The 25,126-nt window shown below is 42.1% G+C and overlaps 2 protein-coding genes across 9 annotated transcripts in view; one reads left to right on the top strand and one right to left on the bottom strand.

Annotated features, from left to right (window-relative positions):
• The window catches only part of CMSS1 (cms1 ribosomal small subunit homolog), a 371,436-nt gene that overhangs the window by 250,159 nt on the left and 96,151 nt on the right, over positions 1–25,126 (bottom strand). The window lies entirely within an intron of this gene.
• Positions 1–25,126, top strand: part of FILIP1L (filamin A interacting protein 1 like) — a 121,718-nt gene that overhangs the window by 14,038 nt on the left and 82,554 nt on the right. Inside the window, exon 4 of the mRNA XM_073307517.1 lies at positions 14,651–14,829. Within this exon, the coding sequence (XP_073163618.1) occupies positions 14,651–14,829 (179 nt within the window). The remainder of the gene's footprint in view (positions 1–14,650; positions 14,830–25,126) is intronic.

The raw sequence follows: 25,126 nt of genomic DNA, 5'->3' as shown, positions 1-25,126 counted from the left end.
GTTTTCCTCATAGTCCTCATGCTGGAAGGGCATAACGAGTGGGGTCTCACAGGGATCAGTTCTAGGTCCAGTTCTATTCAATATCTTCATCATTGATTTAGATAATGGCATACAGAGTGCACTTATAAAGTCTGCGGACGATACCAAGCTGGAAGGGGTTGCAAGTACTTTGGAGGATAGGATTAAAATTCAAAATGATCTGGACAAACTGGAGAAATGGTCTGAAGTAAACAGGATGAAATTCAATAAGGACAAATGCAAAGTATTTCACTTCAGAAGGAACAATCAGTTGCACACATACAAAATGGGAAATGACTGCCTAGGAAGGAGTACAGCGGAAAGGGATCTGGGAGTCATAGTGGACCACAAGCTAAATACAAGTCAACAGTGTAACGCTGTTGCAAAAAAAGCGAACATCATTCTGGGATGTTGTCATAAATATAAAGGAAAGGGTAACCACCTTTCTGTATACAATGCTATAAAATCCCTCCTGGCCAGAGGCAACATCCTGTTACCTGTAAAGGGTTAAGAAGCTCAGCTAACCTGGTTGGCACCTGACCCAAAGGACCAATAAGGGAACAAGATACTTTCAAATCTTGGCGGGGGGGGGGAGCGGGGGGAGAGAAGGATTTTGTTTGTGCTCTTTGTTTACGTGTTTGTTCTTTCTTGGGACTGAGAGAAATCCATCTTCTCCAACGCATCCTAATCCAAGTCTCCAATATTGCAACCAGTATAGGCAATCCAGGCAAGGCGGATTAGTTTATCTTTTGTTTTATGTGAATTTTCCCTGTGTTAAGAGGGAGGTTTATTCCTGTTTTCTGTAACTTTAAAGTTTTGCCCAAAAGGGAATCCTCTGTGTTTTGAATCCGAATACCCTGTAAAGTATTTTCCATCGATTTTACAGAGGTGATTATTTTGATTGGTGAGGATTATCATCAAGCCTTCCCCAGGAAAGGGGGTGTAGGGCTTGGGGGGATATTTTGGGGAAAGATGTCTCCAAGTGGTCTCTTTCCCTGTTCTTTGTTTAAAATGCTTGGTGGTGGCAGCATACTGTTCAAGGCCAAGGCAAAGTTCATACCTTGGGGAAGTTTTAACCTAAGCTGGTAAGAAGAAGCTTAGGGGATCTTTCATGCGGGTCCCCACATCTGTACCCTAGAGTTCAAAGTGGGGAAAGAACCCTGACAGATGTATTAGCAGGAGTGTTGTAAGCAAGACACGAGAAGTAATTCTTCCACTCTACTAAGCACTGATTAGGCCTCAACTGAAGTATTGTGTCCAGTTCTGGGCGCCACATTTCAAGAAGGATGTGGACAAATTGGAGAGAGTCCAGAGAAGAGCAACAAAAATGATTAAAGGTCTAGAAAACATGACCTATGAGGGAAGATGGGAAAAATTGATTTGTTTAGTCTGGAAAAGAAGACTGAGAGGGGACATAACAGTTTACAAGAACATAAAGAGTTGTTACCAGGAGGAGGGAGAAGAATTGTTCTTCTTAACCTCTGTGGATAGGACATGAAGCAATGGGCTTAAACTGCAGCCAAGGAGGTTTAAGTTGAACATCAGGAAAAACTTCCTAACTTTCCAGGTGGTTAAGCACTGGAATAAATTGTGTAGGGGGAAGTTGTGAAATCTCCATCACTGGAGATTTTTAAGAGCAAGTTAGACAAACTGTCCGGAATGGTCTAGATAATACTTAGTCCTCCCAGGACTGCAGGGGACTGGACTAGATGACCTCTCGAGGTCCTTTCCAGTCCTATGATTCTATAATTCTATGCTTATTTACTTCACTGGAAGAGAGGAGGGAAGTTGTAGTAAGTATTGTTAATGTCCACTCAGACCTTTAAAAATTAGCTTAATAACTATGTTGTTTATTGTATCAGTTTGCTTTCTGGAGGACCAAATTCACATCTGGTGCAAGCAGACATCTCCACTAGCTTCATGGGAATTTCTCTGCTTGTGCCAGGTGTGAATTTGGTCCAAAGGGCTCAACCCTGAGTCCTTGCATGCTCTAAGCTCCAAACGGAAGTTGTAGGTGCACAACAACTGTAGGATCTGGCTTTTTACTGTTTATTAAAATTACTGAAGGTTACAAACTTCATCAAGGCAGAAATACAACACGGATAATTAGGCAACAGAAGTCGTCATTTCTGAACTATGTTTCTCTGAACTTAAATTGTGGCCCCCCCGCCCCCCAGTGTATATCACTTACATAAAAAAATCTCTTTATATCTATTAATCCAAATAAATTCTTGAATGTCCCCCCTTTCATTCTGATAAACATGATTTTAGTGCTCATTATAGATTACTGTTATTAAAAAAAGTAATGAACAAAACTTCTTCCACCAAGTGTTTTCCAGTCTCTGCAACAAAAACATATCCCAGGATACAGAGTTCGTTTCACAGAAACTAATGTCACGCAAAAGGTCAGGGACTCATTTCAGGAGCTCGAAGGTTAAAATCTCTAGCTATAATCTAAAACAGATAAAGTTAAATTGCAGAGGTTAATTTATTTTAGAACACTGTGTCATTAGGTCATAGATACTTTGAGTATGAATGGAAATGATTTGAAAAACAGTCAAAAGAAGTTTAAAAACTTTAAGTGCAGTCTGCTATTTTGCATAAGTTTAGGCACAGGTTTTTCCTTCTAACACTTTAATGGCACAAAAAGGATTTTTTAACATCACTGGACTTAGCAGTTACAAAGACAGAGGTAAACGTTCTGAGCATGGCAAAAATGATACAGATCCCTGGTACACCGTACATTTCAGTAAACCAAAGGACTGTCAAACTGCGTAGAATTTTTTTTCCATTTTATTTATTTATTTTACGTTTTAGGGACAAATTTCAGTTTGTGTTTGCTTTTTGTAAATATGTATGAGAAGTGAGGGACAACCACACTATGGGAAAAAGGGCTCTGTGAACTTCCTCATGTAGCTCTGGCAATCTACCTCAGCCCTGACCTGTAAAATGCCTGCTGTTCTGGCTTCTCTTGAGCGTTTTCTCCCAGTCTTGACAAACTACGACACAGGTTTATGATGTGGATCAACACCTTCAAGGAGCTAAGTGCAGAATGCCCACACTCAAGTTAAACTGTGACTCGACTCAAATGTTAAATCCGATTATGAGTACCCCTAAGGGCAAGAAAAATACACTGCTTTCTCCCTCCTTGAATAGATTCCAAGAGACACTATAGGGGCAGGGAACTTGGCTTTTTAACCAGGAAGAGTTGGAGGATCCTCATGCAATCTGATTGATCTCAGAGCATCTTACGGCTTGTCTTGACTACCACTCAAGTCAATGTAACTTACCTCGCTCCGGGGTGTGAAAAAGCCACCTGCCTGAGCAACGTAAGTTACATCGACTTAAAGCGGTGTCTATACCACACTGTGTCAGCAGGAGATGCTCTCCCACTGACATACCTTCCGCCTCTCATTGAGGTGGCGCAATTATGCTAACGGGAGAGCAATCTTCTATTGCCATACCATGTCTTCACCAGACACACTACAGCACGATCCATGATCAAGAACATGTTGTAGTTTATACATAGGATGTAGTTTATTTTCATTGGGATGAAAGGAGAGAGGGATGATGTTTAGGTGGGATAGAAGATAGGTATGACAGACTCCTATGTGCTTTCTAGTGAGGGTGGGATAAGGTAAACATTGGAGGAAGATTGTTACACCCCCCCACTCTGCAAAAACCAAGGTGGATGAAGCAGGATAGGAGTCATCAGAAAGAATTCCTATTGGTCTTGAACTGGCCAGAAAAGAGTTTGGACTTCAATTCCAGCTCACAAAAGGAATATTACTTGCCCGGGCTAGAGATGCACTTCTCAAACAATTCTCTCAGGTCAGGCAAAGTGGTTCTCTTCTCAGAGACTTCTTTCAGAACGGAGTCCAGGATGTTAGAGGAGAGCAAGGAAATGAAGATAAGACGAGACTGTTCTCCAGAGAGTGAATCTAGAAAAACTGTGAGAGGCAGCTCATGAACTGACGATGTAAGTTCCAAGATGGATGGACCTCAGATCAATGAGGCTGAAAACCCCCAGCAAGGCACATGGAAGGTTTCTACTGATCAAGAAATGTTGTCTTACATCTGAAATAGTTACCCTGGAGGTGTACAAGGTGCAGATGGAAGTGGTCACAGTCTGCTAGATGGCAGGTTTTCCTGAGTATATTATCCATTTTACAAGATGATCACAGAAGGAAATGATAGACTCCAGAAACAGGTCTGAGGGTTTGGTATGAGATGCTACTGCTGAGCCCACATTCGTGTGGGCCAGTCACAAATCATGAAAGGCATGATTCAGTCACAAGATTCTTTGCAGGTTCTTGGGGCAGGAGGGAAGGGAACCAGGGGCCAAGCAACCTACCATGAACAAGGAAGAGCCTGGTCCAATGATTCGCCTACATAAAGATGGGGGAAACAAGCCTCATCCTCTTGGGCATTAGACTCTATTGGAGAAATCTTCAGGGTTTTAGTGGGATGGGAGAATAACTAAACCCATTCCTCCACAGAGACTCCAGGATTCTCAGAAGAGATCTGAAGGCTCAGAGTACAGGTCCAATTCTCCTTCCTCCAGAGACTCACAATATGAGATAAAAAGTAAACAGGTGGATATTTTGGCTCCTAGCCAGAAAAGAAGTTCCTCGCAATTACTGGGGTGGTGGCTTGAAAAATACAGAAAGAAAGTCTCTTTTGGGAGATTCTTGGGTTAGGGAGAGAGAAGAAATACCCTACTGGGACGCCATGAACAAATGGCTAATCCAGTCTCAGACCTTGGGTGGAGGCCCTCTCCAGATAAATCAAAAGAAAACAGGGAGTGGCTCTGGGTGTTGCCTATCCCAGGACTCCCCCTATGAGTCTGAATTTGCTAGGTCTTACTGGATGGTACATTCCCTTTCTATCTCTGGTACGTTAGGAGCCAGGAGCAAGCCTAATCCCATTTGACCAGGCTATCATTGCAACAGGACAGCAGGGAGGGGCGGGGGACTTCACACAGAACATGCTCACACAGAAGTGGTATTTTTCTGTCCTCCTTCCCTCAGAGAGCCATCTCCTTTCTTCTGTTCCATTAGGGCTCTGGAGCCTTAAAAGGCTTGGGGGGGGGGGGTGACACCTTGAAGAGACTGTACCAACTGCAGCTGCCTCTGAGAGGCTGGAGAACAATTTGGGGACAACTCTATTGTATTCTATACTAGTTCTTGTACTACTCTTATCACCGTAGTATCTCAGCGCCTTCCAATAGTGCTTTAAGAAACGTGAATAACACCTGTCACATGTGGTTAATTTGCCTGCTATGTCTGTCTACCTTGCCTGCTATAGGGCAAGAGGCTGGCCATGGATAAACCTGACTTCAGATTAGTTGCCACTTGTCTGACAGATGAGAGGAAATGCACCAAACATACTGGTGGCAACTGCATGATGGAAGCCCTTCCCCCAACTTTGAATATTTTTTTTTAAAGATGGGGATAGGAGGATTAACACTCTCCTCTCTTTTTCTATTTTAATATCCCTATCATTAACAAGCCACTTCAGATTTAGAACTCTCTATGGCCACTGGTAGTTTAGCTGTAGATCAGCTGTTTTGGACCTCATGCTCTGAAGCTCAGAAATTTGCCATCACCTTCCTCTCTGGTCAGACTCAAAAGTGTGTAACACTGAGATTTGTCCATCATGCCTCCTGGGGGAGGGGGCGCTAACATCTTGTATCAGTCTAGCCCAAATCAAGTTTTAATCCATCTGTTCAAGTCCAACGCCAATCAGCTGAGAGAAGGATGCATGCTTATCACCTACTAAACAGAGCACATTCAATAGCATCTCTATCATCTTGCAAATTTTGGACACAAATTTCAAATGCCCATAGAAGAAGGCAGGCAGTGCCCAAGGATTACAGTCATGGGGGGCAAAAAGTAACATCAATGCTGGAAACTTGGCAGCTGGGACAAGAATATTTTGTCTAAATAAATATTTGGCTCATACTGTTGAAAGGGAGGGAAAAAAAGGCCAATATGTATTCAGAAAGACCCAAACCTCTCTCTGCACAGTGCTTTATCATATATAATCTTAAACCAAAGATTATTTACACAAATATACTCTAACACTGGCATTATTAATTAATTTATTCATTCTCTGAACATTGGATTTATATAAAGAAAAGCAACTCTCTCGGATTTTATATTGGCACAGTGCCACTACACACAAAACAGCCTAGAGAAAAAGTTTGAGAATCCAGTTACAGCACAACAGATATGAGACATGCTATTCTGTTTTGATTTTAGATACCAGTGGGTGGTAAAATGTTTCTAAATGATTAAATTCCTGTGACCTTCTAGCTTTTGAAACTATTCATCATTACGCAAGAACTAGCCTCTCACATTTTCCATTGTATTGTACAGTATGTCCAAGTGTTAGATCTAGCAAAAACACACAGCTAGCAAGAAAAAATTACAAAACAACAGATCATTTAATTAAGATTTTGTAATTATATTTTTAGTGGACCTTTACATGGATGCTTGTTTGCACTCTCTGGGTCTTTAGTTAGAGACTGTATACAGAGCCTATTTTTTGCAGATGCAGCATTTGGCCGGAGAGTTTGGGGAGCAATCCTGCCTATTTAGAATTCTCACATCCAGTGTCTTTCCTTGGATTGCAGTTCACATCCTTCCAATCCTAGAGTTGTAGGTACCAAGTATGATGGTTTAGGGACATCTTTACCTTTCACCCCTCCTCCCTTAGTGTCTCAGAGTGCACCCCACCAAGTGACAAGCCCTGTGCCTATACCTCTTTCAAAGCAGAATCAGGGGCGTGGCCACAGCCCACCCACTTAGCTTCCAGGCCCACCCAAATCTGAGCAGGGTATAGTGCTGCCACAGCAGCCCAGAGCATCGCTGAGGCACCTGAGATCCAGGACAGAGCTATGCGCCCACCCTTCAGAAAGCTACACTCCAGCAGCTCTGCCTGGCCATCTTCTGAACCACCCCATGCGTGTGCCCCACTAAGCAGGTGAACCTTGTGTCTGGGGCACCAGGGCTAAGAAGAGGGCGTGACATCAGGGGAGTAGCTGAGCTAGCACTGTCTGTCATTGCCCACCCACCTGAAAGTTGGACCCACCCAAATTTCCACTCCTAGCTACTGAACAGAATTCCACAATTCTCCCACCCTGAGACCCTGTCCTCTGACTACAGCACTGGGTGTACGAACCGTGATTGCTCAGCCACTCTGGGCTCAGCTACCTACAAAACTTCCCTTCAGGAGCTGTGACAAGCTGTGAACACAGTGACCCTAACAGCCTTTTCAAAACAGAGTATTGTGTACTCACAAAGGTACAATCAAAGCATAACAAGAGAGTAGGAGTTTTTTTCACACAATAAACAGCCTTTACAGCTATCTGTCCAATCTAGAGGCTTAGGCAAGCATAGTTATCACCCTCACCCTCTGGGGACTGAGGTTCAATCTGATCCCCAGAGTCCTTGCCTCACTCTTCCCTCTTCTACAGGAACTGTCCTTTTATCCCCATCAAATTCTTTGTTTCAGTTTCAGCTGCCCCCTCTCCTGCCAGGTTACAGCCAGGCTGTTGATCTCAGTGAGGTCAGAGGCAAACCTTCCAAGTGAATATCTGCATTGTCCATTAAGTATCAATGAATGGAACAATGTGACTTTGTTGTCCACTTCCCTGCATACATACAAGTAATCACTGCTTTAATAAACCTCTTGTAATTACAGCAAACACCACAATGGAACTCCAAACAGATAGAACATATAATATTAATAAAATACTATAGGGAGCTCCCATGTCCTTCACACCAAGAATCACAAACAGGAATATTTTCCCCTTTTAAATACTATTTATTCATATCAGATTGACTACCCTGGGCATACACCTCCAACAGTCATTTATATGCTGGGAAACCAGCCATTCCTTTATGTTTGGCTTTAATGAAATGTAAGCCAAGAAATTTCAATAAGTTTTCTAAGATAGCAATTTCCACCCTGTTGAAGTCACATACACATTTTTGAAGCAATGGCCATATGGATCTCTCAGCTTCTGGCTTCCTTCTTCCCTGTCCCCACAGATACATACCCCAAAAGATCTCAAGCCTCACACCTCCTATCATGGCCTATTTTCCTGAATTCCCTTATATCATTGACTGTGACTCCACTAACGTCATCAGGAGAAACTCACCACTTACTGAAGCATTCTCAGTGAGTCCACTGAATTGTCAACTGAGCCAAAGTGAGGGTCTCCTCTATACTTATTTATTGCCAACTTTTAGATTATCTGCCTGAAAGCTGACCAGAGCCACCTCATCTGAGAGCAGGAGACTGCATAAAGTTTAACAATGTGTGGAGCAAAGTTTTACCAGTCTGATGCAGAAGCTGCGTAATGGGATGTAGAACACTTGCTTCTATAGCAGGGTAGAATTTTACAAATTTTGAAATATTAAAATATCTAAAAAATTTGGTAAATACTTCAAATCAATTCAGAAAAAAATTCCCTCTCTTTTTTGACCAACAATAGAGCTGGTCAAACTATTTCAGTTTTTGGAATTCCTATCTTTTTATTTAAAAGGGAGAGGTTTAAAAATAATTGAACTTTCTTCTTTTCCCACACCAGCTTTACTTGCTCCCCAGTGAACAAGGGGTTAACTTCAGCTCAGTCTTGCTATCCTTTTGCACATGATTTTTGAAGAAGGGCTATAACTGTAGCTGTTTGCGAAGCAGAAGAGAGCACTGAGAAGGTTGGACTGTGCACAGTAGATACACAGGAATGGGTTGGACCCCAGAGGTTGGGGAGTTTTCTGATTAAGTTGAATTATTCCACGAAGAAGAGACCATGCTGACTGGGGCAACCTACCACCCATCCACTATGGCTGGGCAAACTAATCCAGGAAGAGAGTATTTTTATGGGTTTTGCATGAAATTTAGCACCAAAACATTCTTGTATCCTGACTAATGAACAAGAGGGCCATAGCAGACTGTCCCAACACTCTCTCTGACATATATAGACCTTAAGGCCCAAAGGGAACATCATGGTTGTCTACTCTGATCTCCTGCACATTGCAGGCCACATAACGTCATCCCCCATTTCTTCAATAGACCCATAACTTCTGGGTGAGTTACAAAAGCCCTCCAATCTTGATTTAAAAACTTCAAGTTACAAAGAATCTACCATTTTACTCTAGATCAAACCAGCAAGTGACCTGTGCCCCATGCTACAGAGGAAGATATAAAATCACGAGGGCTTCTGCCAATCAGACCTGTGGGAAATTTCCTTCCCGACCTCAAATATGGAGAACAGTCAGACACTGAGCATGTGGGCAAGACCCACCAGCCAGACATCTGGGAAAGAATTCTCTGTAGTAACTCAGAATCCTCCCCATATATAAAGGGACTGAGAATTCTTTTTATTTACAAGTCTTCTCTAACTAAATTCTTTAGAAAGTAAATACCTGGATAACAGCAGTTGTCTACTTTATACTCCTATACATTTTTGGGTAAGAGGGAGATCTCAAGAACTTCCTAATGGCCTGCTTGGAACCATCGACCCCAAGTTAAAAAAAACCCCAATATTACCATGCTTGCCATCTGGCTCCAAAGTACCGTACAAATCATAGATATTAAGCTACATACAAAGAAGAGCATCACTACAGATCAGAAAAAGTGCCACAGTAAATAGGAAAGAGGACAAAACAAGGGCTGTAGGCTGATTTTTCAATCCAACTCACTTCTGTTCCTGGAACTCATGGCAGAATCCAGCCAAATGTGCTGCAAGATGAAGTCTTGGTTACTGAGAGAACCACCATATCTAGGTTTCAAATAAGACAACATTTTCCCCAACTCAGAGAGACTCTCTTTCAGCCCAGCAAATCAAGATTGCCTTGGTCAAAGGACTGCCAATCCTGACTGAACAATGCAGGCTGGAGAAGAGCTGTTCCATTTTATGTTTCCCTTAATCAGGCACAAATACAATACAAGTCACTGTAATAATAAAGGTCTTTTGCCACTTCAGAGAAGAGCTGAAACTGACATTTACAGAATGAATGACTTCTCATTCTTAGTTTTGTTTGAAATGGAACTTGAATTTACGTGCATCATGGCTACACAGAGAACTTTCCCTCAACCAATAAAGAGTGCCGAGAAAAAACAGGAAGGGGTATTTCCAAAATAAGAAGGAAGAAGACACATATGAAAAAACCCATATGAAAAATAATCTTTTCTGTTTGGAACTTCAAGTTAACAGTCTTACCAATGCTTTGGATTGCCACATATGTTTGGGTTACCATTGCAGATATGGTCCATCTGTCATCCTCTGAATACTATGATATCATCAAGATTGGCACATTTCAAATAGTCAACGTCTACAAGCCTCCTAGCATTAGTTGGGGTCAACAGATCCTTCCAAGCTTACAGCTCTTTATGTTGGAGACTTCAATAGCCATCATACAGATACCAATCGCCACAAGCACAAAAAAGCACCAGCAGAACTTGTGCAAAGCCAGCTAGGAGAAATACAGCCAGGCACTGGGACAGAGTATTGTAACGATACCACCCCACCACGTTCCGATAGAGGAGGCTTACAGGCATTTCTGTAGAGCCATCCATTCCACGCGGATACTGCCCTGTGTACATCCCCTGCCTTGAAGAGGAGTGTGATGCTCTACTCAAGCAGTATGATTCACCTGGTCAAATTTAATCAAAGTTTTGAGCTGTGCTCACCAAGCCAGATGAGAGAAAAAGACTAAGAACCTGGACTTTACTCGTTCCAGCAAGAAATGCTGGCGTTGTCCAGCAACCACCAACAAAGCTGATCATCTGTGAGTGCTAACCAAATAGCCAGGCACTGGCTTCACATGGGAACGACACCCTTGGAAAAAGAAGTGAACATTCAAGTCCAGAGCAAGTGGAGGGTGTTCCAAAGGCAACACAGATCCAGAGCTTGCCCCGAACCTTTCACTATCCCAGAGCTGGACAGAATGCTAGATAACATCAAGTTTGGCACGGCTGCCAGCTATGACAATGTCCTTCCAGAGTTCCTGAAAAATCTTGGCCCATGTGCCTGCTCTTGGCTGGCTCAATTCTTCACAAGGGTCGCCAATGAAGGAAGGCGGCCAAAAACCTGGCACATGTCAAAAGTCATCGGCCTCCCAAAACCACCACCTAGTAAAAACCAGGCGTCACTCTACACGCTGCTTTCTATGTGTCTCAAGGTTCTAGAGCATCTACTTTTACAGCAAACACCACCAGAGGTACAAAATACCTTGAATGTCGAGCAAGCAGGCTTTCAACAAGGTCAAAGCACATGTGACCAAGTACTTGCCCTAACCACATTCATTCAAAACAGGTTTCAAAGAAACCTTGAAAACAGGCGCTATTTTCCTTGACCTCACTGCAACGTACCTCACAGTGTGGCACAGGTGTTTACTTGTTAAAGTATCAAGAGTCCTCCCCCCATGGGTTACTGATGCCATTGAACTGCTACTCCGAGACAGACGGTCCAGGGTACATGCGGGTGAGAAAACAAGTGCTTGGAAAAAACAGATGAATGGGTTACCCCAGGGGTCTGTTCTAGCCCCAACCTTGTTCCAGCTATACATCAATGACCGGCCATCCACCCAGGCAAGGAAGTTCATTGATGCAGACAAAATCTGCTGCAGGCTATAGGCTCAGACTTTTTCCAAACTGGAGAAGACCCTGAGTGACGATGTTACAAAGCTGGTCGACTACTACAAGACCTGGCGCCTTCAGCCTAGCACCAGCAAGACTGTCCCTAACACATTCCACCTCCACTGTGCCAATGCTAAAAGAGAACTAAACATCATAATGAACGGCCAGAGCCTGAAGCATACCCAGCATATCGAGGGTGTGACCCTCGACTGAACACTGACATACAATAGCCACCTGAGCAAGATAGCAGCAAAGGTCAAGACATGCAACAACCTTCTCAGCAAATTAGCAGGCTCTTTTTGGGGAGCGGATGCTCCAACCCTAAGGACCTCAGTCCTTGCCATCTCGTACTCAATAGCAGAGTACTATGCATCAGTAAGGAGTGGGCTGGCACACACCAAACTTGTTGATGTGCAACTCAGCTCAACAATGTCTATCATCACAGGAACACTCTGATTGACTCATTTTCCATGGCTTCCAGTTCTGAGCCATGTTGCTCCCCCCTTACATGGGGGGGGGGGGAAGGGGACATTGCAGCTGAAAAGCTGATTGAGAAGGTGCGTGCCTACCCACACTTGCCCTTGTTCAATGACCCTCTTAGCCCACAAGCCATACATCTTTCATCATGACATCCACTGTGGTTGAGGCTGCCATGCTAGAACATGACAGCGGAGTCCCTGAGGCAGGAAGACTGGTGCTTAACACCAACCACCAATCAGTTCCTCAGCACAGACCCTACTGCTCACCCGCCTGCCTTCAACCTGCCACGTCATCAGTGGCCCCATCTGAACCGATATTGGATGGAGTAAGGCCTCTGTGCTGCCAATCAGCACCGTTGGGGTCTTTGAGAAAATGCAAGCTGCAGCTGCCATGCAGATCAAACAATGATATACACATTGTCAAGGAGTGTCCACTAACCAAATTCAGCGGTGGGCTCTGAGAGTTCCACTTGGCCACTAAGAGCGCTGTTGCTTGGCTCAGCAAATACACAAATGCTACATAAATAAATAAATGCTTCTGATTTTGTCACTGTCAGCATCACCAAATAAGTCAACAATGATTAAAGAAGAAGAAAGAGAGCCTACAAGATCTATCTGAAATAAACCATAAACAGATCACAAATTCTGCAGAAAGCTTACAAAGAGTCTGGGTCAGGTACGAGGAAAGATACTGGGACCCACAGGGGAAGAACAAAGAATGTTCACTCATCCAAGGAACTCGTGTGTCACTCTGGACAGAAGGACAGAAGTTTCGTCCTTACATTTTCCATCGTCTCTAATCTTGGGAGAACCGTGAATGAGCATGAACTAAAGATGACCCATAATGCTCTTTGGTATTATACATACATACATAAATAAAATGGGCCTGGAGAATCTGAGGCCTCCAGCATTTCTATGGGCCCATGAAGTGCCTTACCGCGAAAAGATGCAGAAAGATAAAGCAACTGAAAGCTAGGACTGGTCTTGCTTTACTAACATTGACGATTTCTGAATTTTCCCGTTAATAGAGTAAAATACTAAAAAACAGTCATGACCCACTAAAACTGAATGTGGTTAAAAGAAGACCCTAACCTTATACCGCAGACTTACCTTTCCAAAAAAAGGAAATCAACATGATTGAGTTAACACAAGAACAATGACAACCTTCTGAGAAGGAGGAGGTGAAGAAACAATGGGACACAGATTCAGAATTTCTCCTAGTTTCTCTGGCTGCTGAGAAATCCCTCCTCTTACCCTCACTAACAAGATCAATGGCTCCTAAGTGCAAAATCCAACTCTTTATTCCCAGTTTTGCACAAGTATTCCTGCACATTTTTAGGGGAACTGAATTTTAAAAGCTATCAGCTATTCTCAGGTATTTTTGAGGAACAACAGGCAGCTTAATAAAGTAACACTTAATAAAGTAACACTCCAGTAATGCCAATGGCAAAATAAAATTTTTAAGCCGTTTAGGAAAATTAAAATATGCGGTCTAAATTTTAAAAAATTCACTAGTGAGGTTTAAGAATAAGACACCTTTAATAGGGGCCTGATTTTCAGAAAGTGCTGCATGCCTACCCTCTGGAAGTCATGCCCATTTAAGGTGTCTCAAGTTGGGCACCTTCTGATTGAGGCAAGCCAAATCACTAATTACTTATGAAAATGTAGGCTTAGATTTCTAAAAAGCATATGCTTTTCTTTGAAACAATCCTGTCAAATAATGAAAATAACTCCTCATTGTTTAAAACTAGCTGTTCTTCCATCAGTTTTGTCATTTTTTGTAAGATAAACACCAAATTTTGTACGTCCCACACACAGGAGGAAGTGCGGCTAAGTGGAATGAACATAGGATAGAGCCAGAAACAGAGGTCCAATCCTGCCTTTACCATACATTTGCTTAAAGACCTTGACGGAAGTCACTTTTTGATATATGCACCTCCCTCACAAGGACGTTGTGAAAAATAATTTGTTACTGTTTGTAAAGCGTTCAATATAAAACACTGTACTGGTACTTAGTAATATTTCAAATGGAGCTGAAATTAAGATGGCTATTTTTGCTTAACAAAAACAAAAAACAAAAAAACAGCTCCTACCTAAAGTAGAGAGTACCTTATGCCAAGACATCTGTTTCTCTCCCAAATGATCAATGATATGAGCACAGCTCTGGGAACAGTAAATGTTTAATAGCTGCTAAGGAGCTAGCTGTTGAACACAACGTAGTTGAGAGTCCCACAGAATAAAACCTTAATTTATTTTAAAATTTCTCAGCAATGAAGTGGTGCAGTTAAATAATGCTTTCCAAGTAGATTCCAAAGAATTTGGCTATCAGGTTATAAATTCTATTTTATATCGGGTTAAACTTTGGGCCTGTAGTACTTAAAAATGTCTCTCTAAAGATTATATTGATGACTAAGAAAGAATTTAGCATAATTTGTAGTGAACAAATAAATACTGATGCAAGTAAGAATTTTACAGCGCTGCAAGAGTTTTTGGTTTTTTTGCAGCTTGACAAACTTGTTGAGAAACAGAAAGAAACTCACAAACGAATGCTGGAGCAGCTTTTAATGTCAGAAAAATCACACAGACAGACTCTGTATGAGCTAGAGGATGAGAAGAGGAAGCATACAGAGTATATGGAAAAAAGTGATGAATTTACAAGTTTACTGGAACAAGAACGAGAAAGGTAAGATTGCCTTATATTTGTTTACAAAATGTTACTTAATTCAAAAATTACTTCTAAATAGTTTTCTACTTTCTTGTTCTGCATTAAGACTAAGACCAGAAAATATCTCCAAAACAAAATGTTTTGAAAATCATACACACACACACACACACAAAAACCACCAATGTACACAACTCTGTACAGCAGGTGAAGTGTGCCAATAAGTTAACAGATCCTCATCCCAAGCAACCTACAGTTTAATACGATAACAAGGACATTAAACTACAAATCAGAAAAAAGTGTAAGCACATTATAAGCTAAATGCAGCATAGAACTGGTGAATCTTTCAAAGTTTTTGAAGGAGGTTAGTGTCAGGACAGTACGAAAGAAGGCATGGAGTCCGGAGTGGGGGAAGGACACAAAGTAAGTCTCCAGAAGAGATATGGACAGACTGAAAGGAACAGAGACAGGGTAGAAAAAGGCAGAGAGGAAGTTATTAAGGGCTTTGAAAATTAGGAGAAAGCCCTTAAGCACTTGCAGACCTGCAATGGTATCAAAACAAAACTTTCTTTCTAAGATGCAACCCTGAATTGCCACAAACATCCAGCAAAAGCACAGTATGAAGATTTTGCACTGGCTATCACAAAGGAAGGATCAAAAGAGTTTGATGTCATTTACTGTCTTTAAAAAATAACTTTTAAAATGTCCCGCCTCTTTAAAACAGCAATTAACCTGAACATATCCCCAAAAGGTACAGGAAAAAATAACTGAGGAACGTATCCTATTCCCTGGACAGCTACTCCAGAAGATATGAGAATATCGTCTCTATTTCCGTTTGCTTAGGAACAGCTTCCAGATGGAAATGTTTGGGTGTGAGAACGTCAAGCCTATTCTAAACTCACATGATGCATAGATAATTCTTCCTCTGCTTTGCCTGTATAACATCATGTTTCATGTATTTTGGCACTGTTCGCGACTTTCACTCTTCCTGCTGCTGCACCTCTCTCATTCAGGTCTATCACAGACGGCATCTAGGCTTTCTACCAAGGACAAAGCCATACGTATGGAACTGTGATTTAAAAGTAAATGCTATACGCATAACAGGAGAAAAAATTATCTTATTCATAGATAAATATAAACAGATGTAGAGGGACACGGACACAGGAGGCAAAGAAGAAAGAACAGGGTCCCCAGGAGACACACAGTGGTGTTTTCTCCAACCAACATATTGTAAAATGTTGATATATCAGGAGCCAAAAAACAAAATGGACAATGTTTTGGTCTACACCCTTCTTCCCAAACACGCACACCTCTCTCAAAAAGCAAGAGAAATTCACTTCTAAGGGCCTGAGCACAAGAACCCAAGATACTAAATGAAACAAACTGTCATCAGCTATACCCAAATCTGTGGGAGTGTGCACAAATTCCACAATCCTTGTTAAAAGAAGGGGGGGGTTGGGGGGGAGAATAAATATAAGATTAAGAACCTTTAGGAATAATAAATAATAATAATGATAATAAAAAGACTGTAAAGAGTTTACCACTATTATCTGCAGCATTTAGTAATATCTGTCAAGGGAGGAGATGGGAATTATTGAGGTGACTAATAAGACCTTAGAGCAGTGGTTCTCAAAAGCAGTCCGCCGCTTGTTCAGGGAAAGCCCCTGGCGCGCCGGACTGGTTCGTTTATCTGCTGCATCTGCAGGTTCAGTCAATCGCGACTCCCGTCCTTCCTACAGCCCGCATTGGCCTGGAGCGGCGAACCGTGGCCAGCGGGAGCTGCGATCGACCGAACCTGCGGACGCGGCAGGTAAACGAACCCATCCCACGTGCCAGGGACTTTCCCTGAACAAGTGGCGGACTGGCTTTGAGAAACACTGCCTTAGAGGCTATAATACTAGATTTCAGATTAAGTCCCAATTTCTGTTTTTTCTTTGGAGAACTCATTTTATGTGGAAAACCCTAAAGGAGTGTGATGTCACATGTTGAGCAGAGTCCAAAATGTTTGCCAAGTGATGTTGCCATCAAGATCTCTAAGCAATTGCCTGCCATAGTGGGGGAGGGGGGAAATCTCACATAAGTTAAGACGAAGCTCCCTTAATGTTATGCTGTACAGCTTGATGTTTGAAACACACACATCATATTTTTTTCCCACTTCAAAACTCCCATCTAACTATCAATATTCTGATTACCTGAATTTTGCATTAGGCTTGTGAACAAGCAGAGCTATGTGAAAAGCTTCACATGAAAAGCAATGCCAATGATTTGGGGCTTTATTTTTTATTCTGTTTTTTTAAAAAGCAGCCAGTTTTTCATCAATGCACTTTAACAAATTTTCCACATAAGTAAGAGGCAGTCTTCCCCTTTAAATGTGAAAAGTAATGTAAAATTTCTAATATGATTTCCATTTCAAAGCAAAATTCATTTCAAAGCAAAATCAAACTTTTGTTCAACTAAGTTTGTCTCATGAAATAATGAAACTACAGTGTATGCAAGAAGGTTTAACTTTGGAAGGGTAGCGTGCATGAAAGCCAAATGGGATTACGAATAATATGGGATTATGCATCCAAAATAATACTTAGATCTCTTGGAACAGACTCCAATTATACTGGAGCACTAGAACTGTCATTGAAATGGTACTGAGACCATCAGGAACTATCAGTCAGCTGCAGCTCTTACTTATCGTTGAGTGCCTTTTATCACCTTCCAATCTCAACAGAAAGCAACCGTCTCCTATTTCAAGAGGCACAAGAGCCAAGAGCTGAAATGAAGAGTTTTCAGTGACATTCTTGGTGATGAATCAGTCACTTATTTATCAAAAAAATATAAAAACCACCAGTCTCCACCTTTCCGCTGAGGTGGTTTCCTCAGACATTGCTTTTCTCTTGCAAGCAAACAGAGCTTATGGTTTGATCCTGCAAAATGTTGAGCACGCTGGCCCTGATCCAAAGAAGCACTTAAGCATATGTTTAACTTTAATCATCATAGGAGTAGTTTGATTGACTTCATGGGATGGCAACAAGACTATTTGTAAATTGCCACCACCAGAAGTTTAGGCTTGCAAGAAGACTAACACTAGCTCTCTAGATGTGGGAACCCATTTTGGGTGGACTTTCAATGAGACATTTGCTGCTAAAATCTTTAGTTTGTTGTTGTTGTTGCTGCTGTTTTTAAAATCTCCTTTCTTGTTGCCATCCTGTGACAACCACTCCATGGCCTTCTCTCATTAAGAAATACAAAATGGTTTCCAAATTGCATCTTGATGGTTAACATCCCCTTTCTGAGATTTACAGTAAGTATCTGAAGACACATGTTGAATTTATTTTTCCGGGGTTGTTTTCCTTTTTGTTTTTTTAATTGCTGCTGGTTTGTTAGTGACAGGAGGAAAAATTAACAATATTTTTATTACCTTTATTCATTCACAGTCACATGTGCCAATTTTATATTAAACTTATTTTACTTATTAAAAACCTAATAAAATAAACAAGAATTATTGCAAATGCTGCAATAATAAGTAAATGCTGGTTTTTCTTTCTTTCTTTTTAAAACACAGCCCACTGTATAACACTTGCTCTTTGCAATTCTTACCAGCCAAAAAAACAAGTAGAGTTTTGTGAAGACTATAGGGGTCACTGGGCAACAGGGTGGGGACAATGGACAATAACTGGAAATGTCTTTCCCACATATAAGCACAAAGTATAACCAGTATGTGTCCTGGCCAAATAGGAATGAATTGGAATTTGTAATGAAAGAGGTGCCAGGGCTCAAGCATTTTTTTTTTTTTTTTTTACTTTCATAACTGATGCAGTAAGCCCAGAGGTGCCTGGGCTATAAACTGCCAAGCCTAAAGTGCCGGGGCTGAACCCTGGCAAGCCCTGGCACAAATTAAGCATGGATTGGCATGAATCCTACAGACACATGGCAGAGAGTAAGTCGTCGTCCTATGCCTGCAGAGGAAGGGTGCTGTTTTTTTCTACTGGAGCCTCCAAAATAGGTAGACTCAGGGTGAATTTGATTTAAACCATGATTTAAATCACTAGTCAGGAAGACTCAATTTAATTATGGATTTCTACATAAAAGTGCATTCTTGTTGGTTGTTATAACCTTAATACATACTCTTCACAACTCAGAGATAGATGTAGGTTTCATTTTCAGAAGGTACACACCATACATTTTTTAAGTGATTTATTTTGAAAACTTTTCAGATTCCTTTTACAGCTATATCAGGAAATGAATGATTCTTTGGTTATTTCATTTACGAAAGGTAACTGAAGCAGATATTTATGAAGTCATTGGGAGGAGAACTACTCCAATTCAACAGGTCAATTATTAATATTTGGAGGATTTTCTTGCCATGCTGTATTAGGAGGGGAACATCACCAGACAGACATTTAAATAGTTTTATTTAATTCAAACAACAACATTATGTACTCTGGATTTTTTTCTTCAACAGCAAACATAATATTTTAACAAAACAAGCATATGAATTTTTGAATTTAGTTAAACATTCAAGTTTTTTAAAATCAGGTTTGTTTTTGTTAAAATTGTTTTTAACTAAAATAGTTAAATGAAATATTTAAAAAACAAAACAAAAATTGACTATGTCAGCCAGGTCAACATGAGACAGCCAGGTCAACATGAGAAACTTAAAATACTGGCTTCTGCAGCCAACTCAGTCATCTTCACCTTTATTTTCCTGTTTGTTCATAATCTGGAAAAGATAAACAAGCTTTCCTGCTTTTTCAGGTCCCAAACGACTTTTCAATTTGGAATGAATTAGTCCAAAGGAAGAAAATGTTCTTTCTACACCAGCAGAAGAAGCTACTGCTGTTAAAAGTGAGATTATCACTTCAAGAGTCTCTAAATCCAAGTGCTTAAGTGACTTCCAACAGTTCACTGGTGTGACTTTCTTTAAAACATCATCAGCAAACATATTTCTTGAATGGTTCTTAATCCCAAACTGGATTCTCTTTTACGGCCTGCTGCCATTACAGGTTTTCCCTTCTAGTGAGAGAATGGTATGGTAGATCTCAAATCAATGAAGGCTACACTCAGAAAGATCTCAAGACTTCTGCAATACGCTGCTCAAACAGTTTCACTTTTGGGTCTACTGCCTGTCCCTCCCTTCTCACATTTATCTTCAGACTTCTTCCTCTTTTCCAGATCTATTCCGCCCCCAACAATCTTCTATTCATTGAACTTTTTGAAACATTGCACTTTTAGAGAGAGGTAAGGGACTGACTCTGTGAACACAAATTTGCAGAGGAACAATAGCGTTGAGGTCTGTTATTTCTCACCTCTAAATATTATTTATTTATTTAAAAACATTTTTATCTCTGGAGACGCAAACCACAGTTTGAGAACTGCAAAACTAAGCATCTCTGATGGTATCTTCTAGACTGATCACTGAGTCCCATTGGGTAGATAGAAAGATTAACCTAAATAATCTATACAGATGCCCCTGAAACCCCATAAAATTGAGTCCCTAATCCATGAACGATTGGAACTCATTTATAAAACTTTTCTTAAACATTACATGAATATATTGTCTCACACTATAGAATTATAATTTATAATCCCAATTCCATGATGAGATATCTTTGAGCTATAATGTATCTTAATTAAAACTATCTTTAGATAGGTTTTTTCCTCAAAAAGCATTTTCTCAATTAACTCTGATTTAAATTTTAAAAAATCCAATTTTTTGTATTTAAAAAAAAATTGATTTTTATCCACCCTGGGTAGAGTCCACTCTGTCACCACAAGATCTCTGCTGAAAGTTGTCTGTATGGAGACTAGATGCAGGCCCAATGCTGAAGGCATTAATGAGCCATGCACCTGCAGTTATTACTATTAAGAAGGGCTGCACCTGCACAACTGCAGCAGAAGAGCTGTGGGGCTTGTTTACAGGCCATTGCAGGCAAAACATAAGATTAAGGAGGATTGCTACTTTGCACCTCTAAAACCTAAGTTTGACTGGGGTTTGACTGCGTGGGCATCTTTTTCTCCTGACCATCCTCCCTCCCCGTTTTACATCTTATCTTCATATTTCATTTCTCCCTTTTCCCACTCACTATTGCTACAAGATTTTACTTCACATCTACAATGTGCTCAGGGCTGCAAAAGGCTGAAAAAGACATTCTAGTCTAGAAGAGCTTACAGTCTAAAAACAGCCTTTTTCTTGATTTTCCTCTCATACGAAGGGGATCTGATGGGAGGGTGAAGGTAGTGGGGAGGAAAGAGCATAAAGGCAAGATGTGCATTCCATGCTTCCATACTGAAAGAGGGAGGGGAAAAACAGCAAGGAATGGAACTTGCTATAGACATCCACTCTGACTGACAGTCCTTATACCCAGTGATGAGTTGCCAAAATCTTAACGGGTTCCCTCCTCACCCCATGAGGTGGTTGTTGCCCACCCCCACCCCCTGGGACTCCTGCCCCATCCAACGCCCCCACGTTCCTTGATGCCCCCCCAGGACTCCTGCCCCATCGACCCCTCTCCCCTGTCTGCCCCCAGAACAGGGCAGAAGGGTCTCTTGGGCCACCGTAGTGGGTTCCCACCCCTAAGAGCCAGAGGCACCTGCCAGGGGGCGAGGTGGGGAGTCCCGGAGGTGCTTACCTGGGGCAGCTTCCAAGAAGCATCCGGCAGGTCCCTCTGGCTCCTAGGGGCGGGGGAGCATAGCTGGGGAGAAGCAGGGGGAGCGGCCGCTCCCCCACTGATCACATCAAAAGTGGCGCCTTAGGTGCCGACTTCCTGGGTGCTCCGGGGCTGGAGCACCCATGGAGAAAATTTGGTGGGTGCAGAGCACCCACTGGCAGCTCCCCGCCCCGCGCCCAGCCCCAGCTCACCTCACCTCTGCTCTGCCTCCTCCCCTGAACCCACCGCCCCGCTCTGCTTCTCCGCCGCTCCCCACACACACACACACCAGCTTCCCGCGGATCAGCTGTTTGGCAGGAAGCCTGGGAGGGCTGAGAAGCAGGCAGCAGCTTCCCGCTCAGACCAAGAGTGGCGGAGGTGAGCTGGGGCGGAGAGTGGTTCCCCTGTGCTCCCCCTCTCCCCCTGGGTTACCTGCTGCAGCGCGGGCAGCCCTCCTCACTCCCCCCAACCCCAGCTCACCTCCGCCTCCCTGGGTCTGAGCGGGAAGCCGCAGCCTGCTTCTCAGTCTGCCCCAGCTTCCAGTGCATACAGCTGATTCGCGGGAAGCCTGGGGGGGGGGGCAGGGGTGGAGAAGCAGGGCAGGGCAGCGCGTTCAGGGGAGGAGGCAGAGGTACTGTAAATGTAAGATCAGGTTTATTGTCCTTAATTTTGACATATTAAAGAGACACTTTATATGTACAAAAATACCATACTGTATCTCTTACACTTGAGAATCCACTACCCTGCAACAGTTGCCACAATTCATATTTTCATTTTAAACAAATTCATCTTCTTTGGTATTCTAAGAAGCATGACACTGTCTATATAAAATGATACAGCAAAAGTAAACACTTTTGACTTATTTTTATTCTACATGTGTAACCAGCAGTTTTTAATTTCATGCACACTAAACTATTGTTGGAGATTGCATTGTACTCAAATGCAATCATTTCCTTTCGGTTTTCTGGCAATGGGTTATATATTACATATGCCTGAGACTATGTCTTGCAAGTTGTGAAATGGATGCCAGATCTCTATTCATTTGACCTTTTTCATGGGTATCTAGTGTTTGTAGGTGAATGAGTGAGACCCACCACAAACACAACTTTAGCATGGTAATTCTATACAACACCCCAATGGGATAGGCCAACTACTTAATACCACTGAGGCATAAAGACAAGCTCCAGGAAGTGATGCACACAGATTAATTACCTCATGCTAGTCTATGAAAAACTGTCTACCATTACATAGCATAACTTTCAACAGATGTTGTGAAGCTAAAGTCTTGTCAAAATCCACATGATTCAAAGGTTTTCACAGAGTTCCTTGAGCATAATGCAGGGTTAAAATAATGATATAAATACTTTATCTTTTTTTTTTAAATGAAAGTAAAATCAAAGAAAGTAAAAAGTCAGAGGTAGAAGAGCTTTTTGACATGATTAAGAACTCATTTTTCTGTATGTTAAAGCAACAGAAAAGCATTCATTAATTCAGTGTTATTTTAAAATGTTCTATCTATTACAAATTTGGAGACAGGTCCAAGGACTGTAAGCCAAGTTCATTTCTGGTGTACCTTACTGAAGCCAGTGAAGTTAGAGACAGGAATTAATCTGATATTATTGTTTATTTATTTAGATTTTTGAATAATTAAAAAGATGCTTGTCTACGGCGCTAGACATCCTGAAATCAATTAAAATCATAGACAACATTGCACAATACAAGGGAAGACCTCCATCCGCTTAAAACCTTAAAGTAAACAAACCAATACCTCATTTCACCTCAGACCCAATGTCATGCACTCTATTCTGCTACCCTCCCCACATGGCTGGGAAAACAGACAAGCCCTGTAGCATGCCCTAAAGGTCAATGGGTTTAGACTGTTTCAGACCAAGGAAGGGGAGTGAATTAGTACGTCATGTGGCCCTCACAAAGAATGCCTTGCTGGTAGCTCCAACCAGTGATTGCAACCATAGCGGTAATTGCCCAAGGAAAAAGACGGTCTTTCTAGTTGGCAGGTACCAGAATATTTAAGGCTTCATAAAACACCACGAACTCCACACAGTCTACCTGGAACTTAACCAGCAACCATCGCAGATCACTGAGCACTGGTATAATGCATTTCTCACAAGATGCTACCTTCACCAATCAGGTATTCACATTCTGCATCACTTTAAACTGCTAAATTATAGAGGTGCAATGCTGTCACTATAGTTAAGGTTGCATCAACTAGTTCCTTTTACAGGTCAACCTTTCTAAGTCCTCTAAAATTGACATGCTTAACTGGTTTCCTCTGAAATTTGGTGTGTGCCTCAGGAGGGTGCAGGGTAGGGTTAGTGAACTAAATATAGGCCTATTTGAGCTATTGGTTGTGAAGATATAAACACCACCCCCCGAACAGCCATTTTTCAAAAAGTTTCTAGGCAGGGTTTTGTTTTTGTTTTGCTCAGAGCTCAAGATGAAACTATCACTGTGATGAGGGCCAAACTGGTCTCACTCAGTCAAGTAAGGTAGTACATGGCATCCACTAAGTCTTTGGGGGACCCAAATTGTGAACATCATCTAAGAAAATGGTCACTTCTTCGCTCACACAGATGTGCAGGCTGGAAGGACGACAGCATGCCTGCACCAATAAAGAAAAACAACAAACACGAGTGGGTTTCCATGACGCCACTTTAAGGTTGCCTGCATAGAGTGACAGAGTTTGAGGCCAGAAGCAACCACCAGATCATCTAGTTTGACCCTATCACAAGCCAAAGCTGCCACCACCACCCAGCATCCCCCTCCCCCCAACGACCGAAATTAGACCAAAGTATTACAGCCCACATGAAGTTTGACTATTATGTCCCACAGGCATAGGGGGGACTAAAGTACACCAGTGCCCGAGGTTCCTGCAAAGGCAGGGAAATGACTAAGTGACGTACACCCAGATGATCCTGGCCAGTGACCCACACCTCCAAGGAAGGCAAAAAAAAAAAACCAAACCCTCCCACTCTCATTACCAATCTGACCTGGAGGAAAATTCCTTCCCGACCCCAAACATGGCCATCAGTTAGACCCAGAGCACATGGGCAAGAACCAGCCAACCAAGCACCTGGAAGTGAGAATACTAGGTACAACCTCAGATCTGGGTCCATCCCACCGAATGTCCCATCTCTAGCCATAGACATCCCTGATGCTTCAGAGGAGGGAGTTTAAAAAAGAAATAAAACACACACAGAATACTTTTTCTGAGGGAGAGGCTGAGGGGGGAATCCCTTCCTTATCTCTGCAGGTAGCTGGCTGAAACCTTGAAGCATTAGCTTTTAGGAACATAAGACAAATGGGAAGTGAGCCCCATGTCATTGATGCCTGCCCCCCCCCCCCCACCACCACCACCACTCCAGCATCACAAGCAACCCAGTCATACAATTGCACTCCTAAATTTGTTCCTCTCTCTTAAAACTAATTAAGCTGTTTGCCCCCACAACTCCCATCAAGAAGTTGCTCCAGAACCTTACCATTCGGTTGCTTGGAAATCTTATAATTTTCAGGCTGAATTTGTTCATGGCTAGTTTATAGCTATTTGTTCTCGTGCCAACATTGTCCTTTAGCTTAAATAGATCTTTACCATTCCCAGTATTTGCCCCTGGTGGTTTGAGGGAACGGGCTGATGCCACTGCCCTAGTGAACACCCCACCACT

The sequence above is a fragment of the Lepidochelys kempii genome, chromosome 1 (genome assembly GCF_965140265.1).
Source record: "Lepidochelys kempii isolate rLepKem1 chromosome 1, rLepKem1.hap2, whole genome shotgun sequence".
Lineage (NCBI taxonomy): Eukaryota > Metazoa > Chordata > Testudines > Cheloniidae > Lepidochelys > Lepidochelys kempii.
Note: the sequence above shows the minus strand (reverse complement) of the source record. Positions and strands in the feature narration are given on the sequence as shown.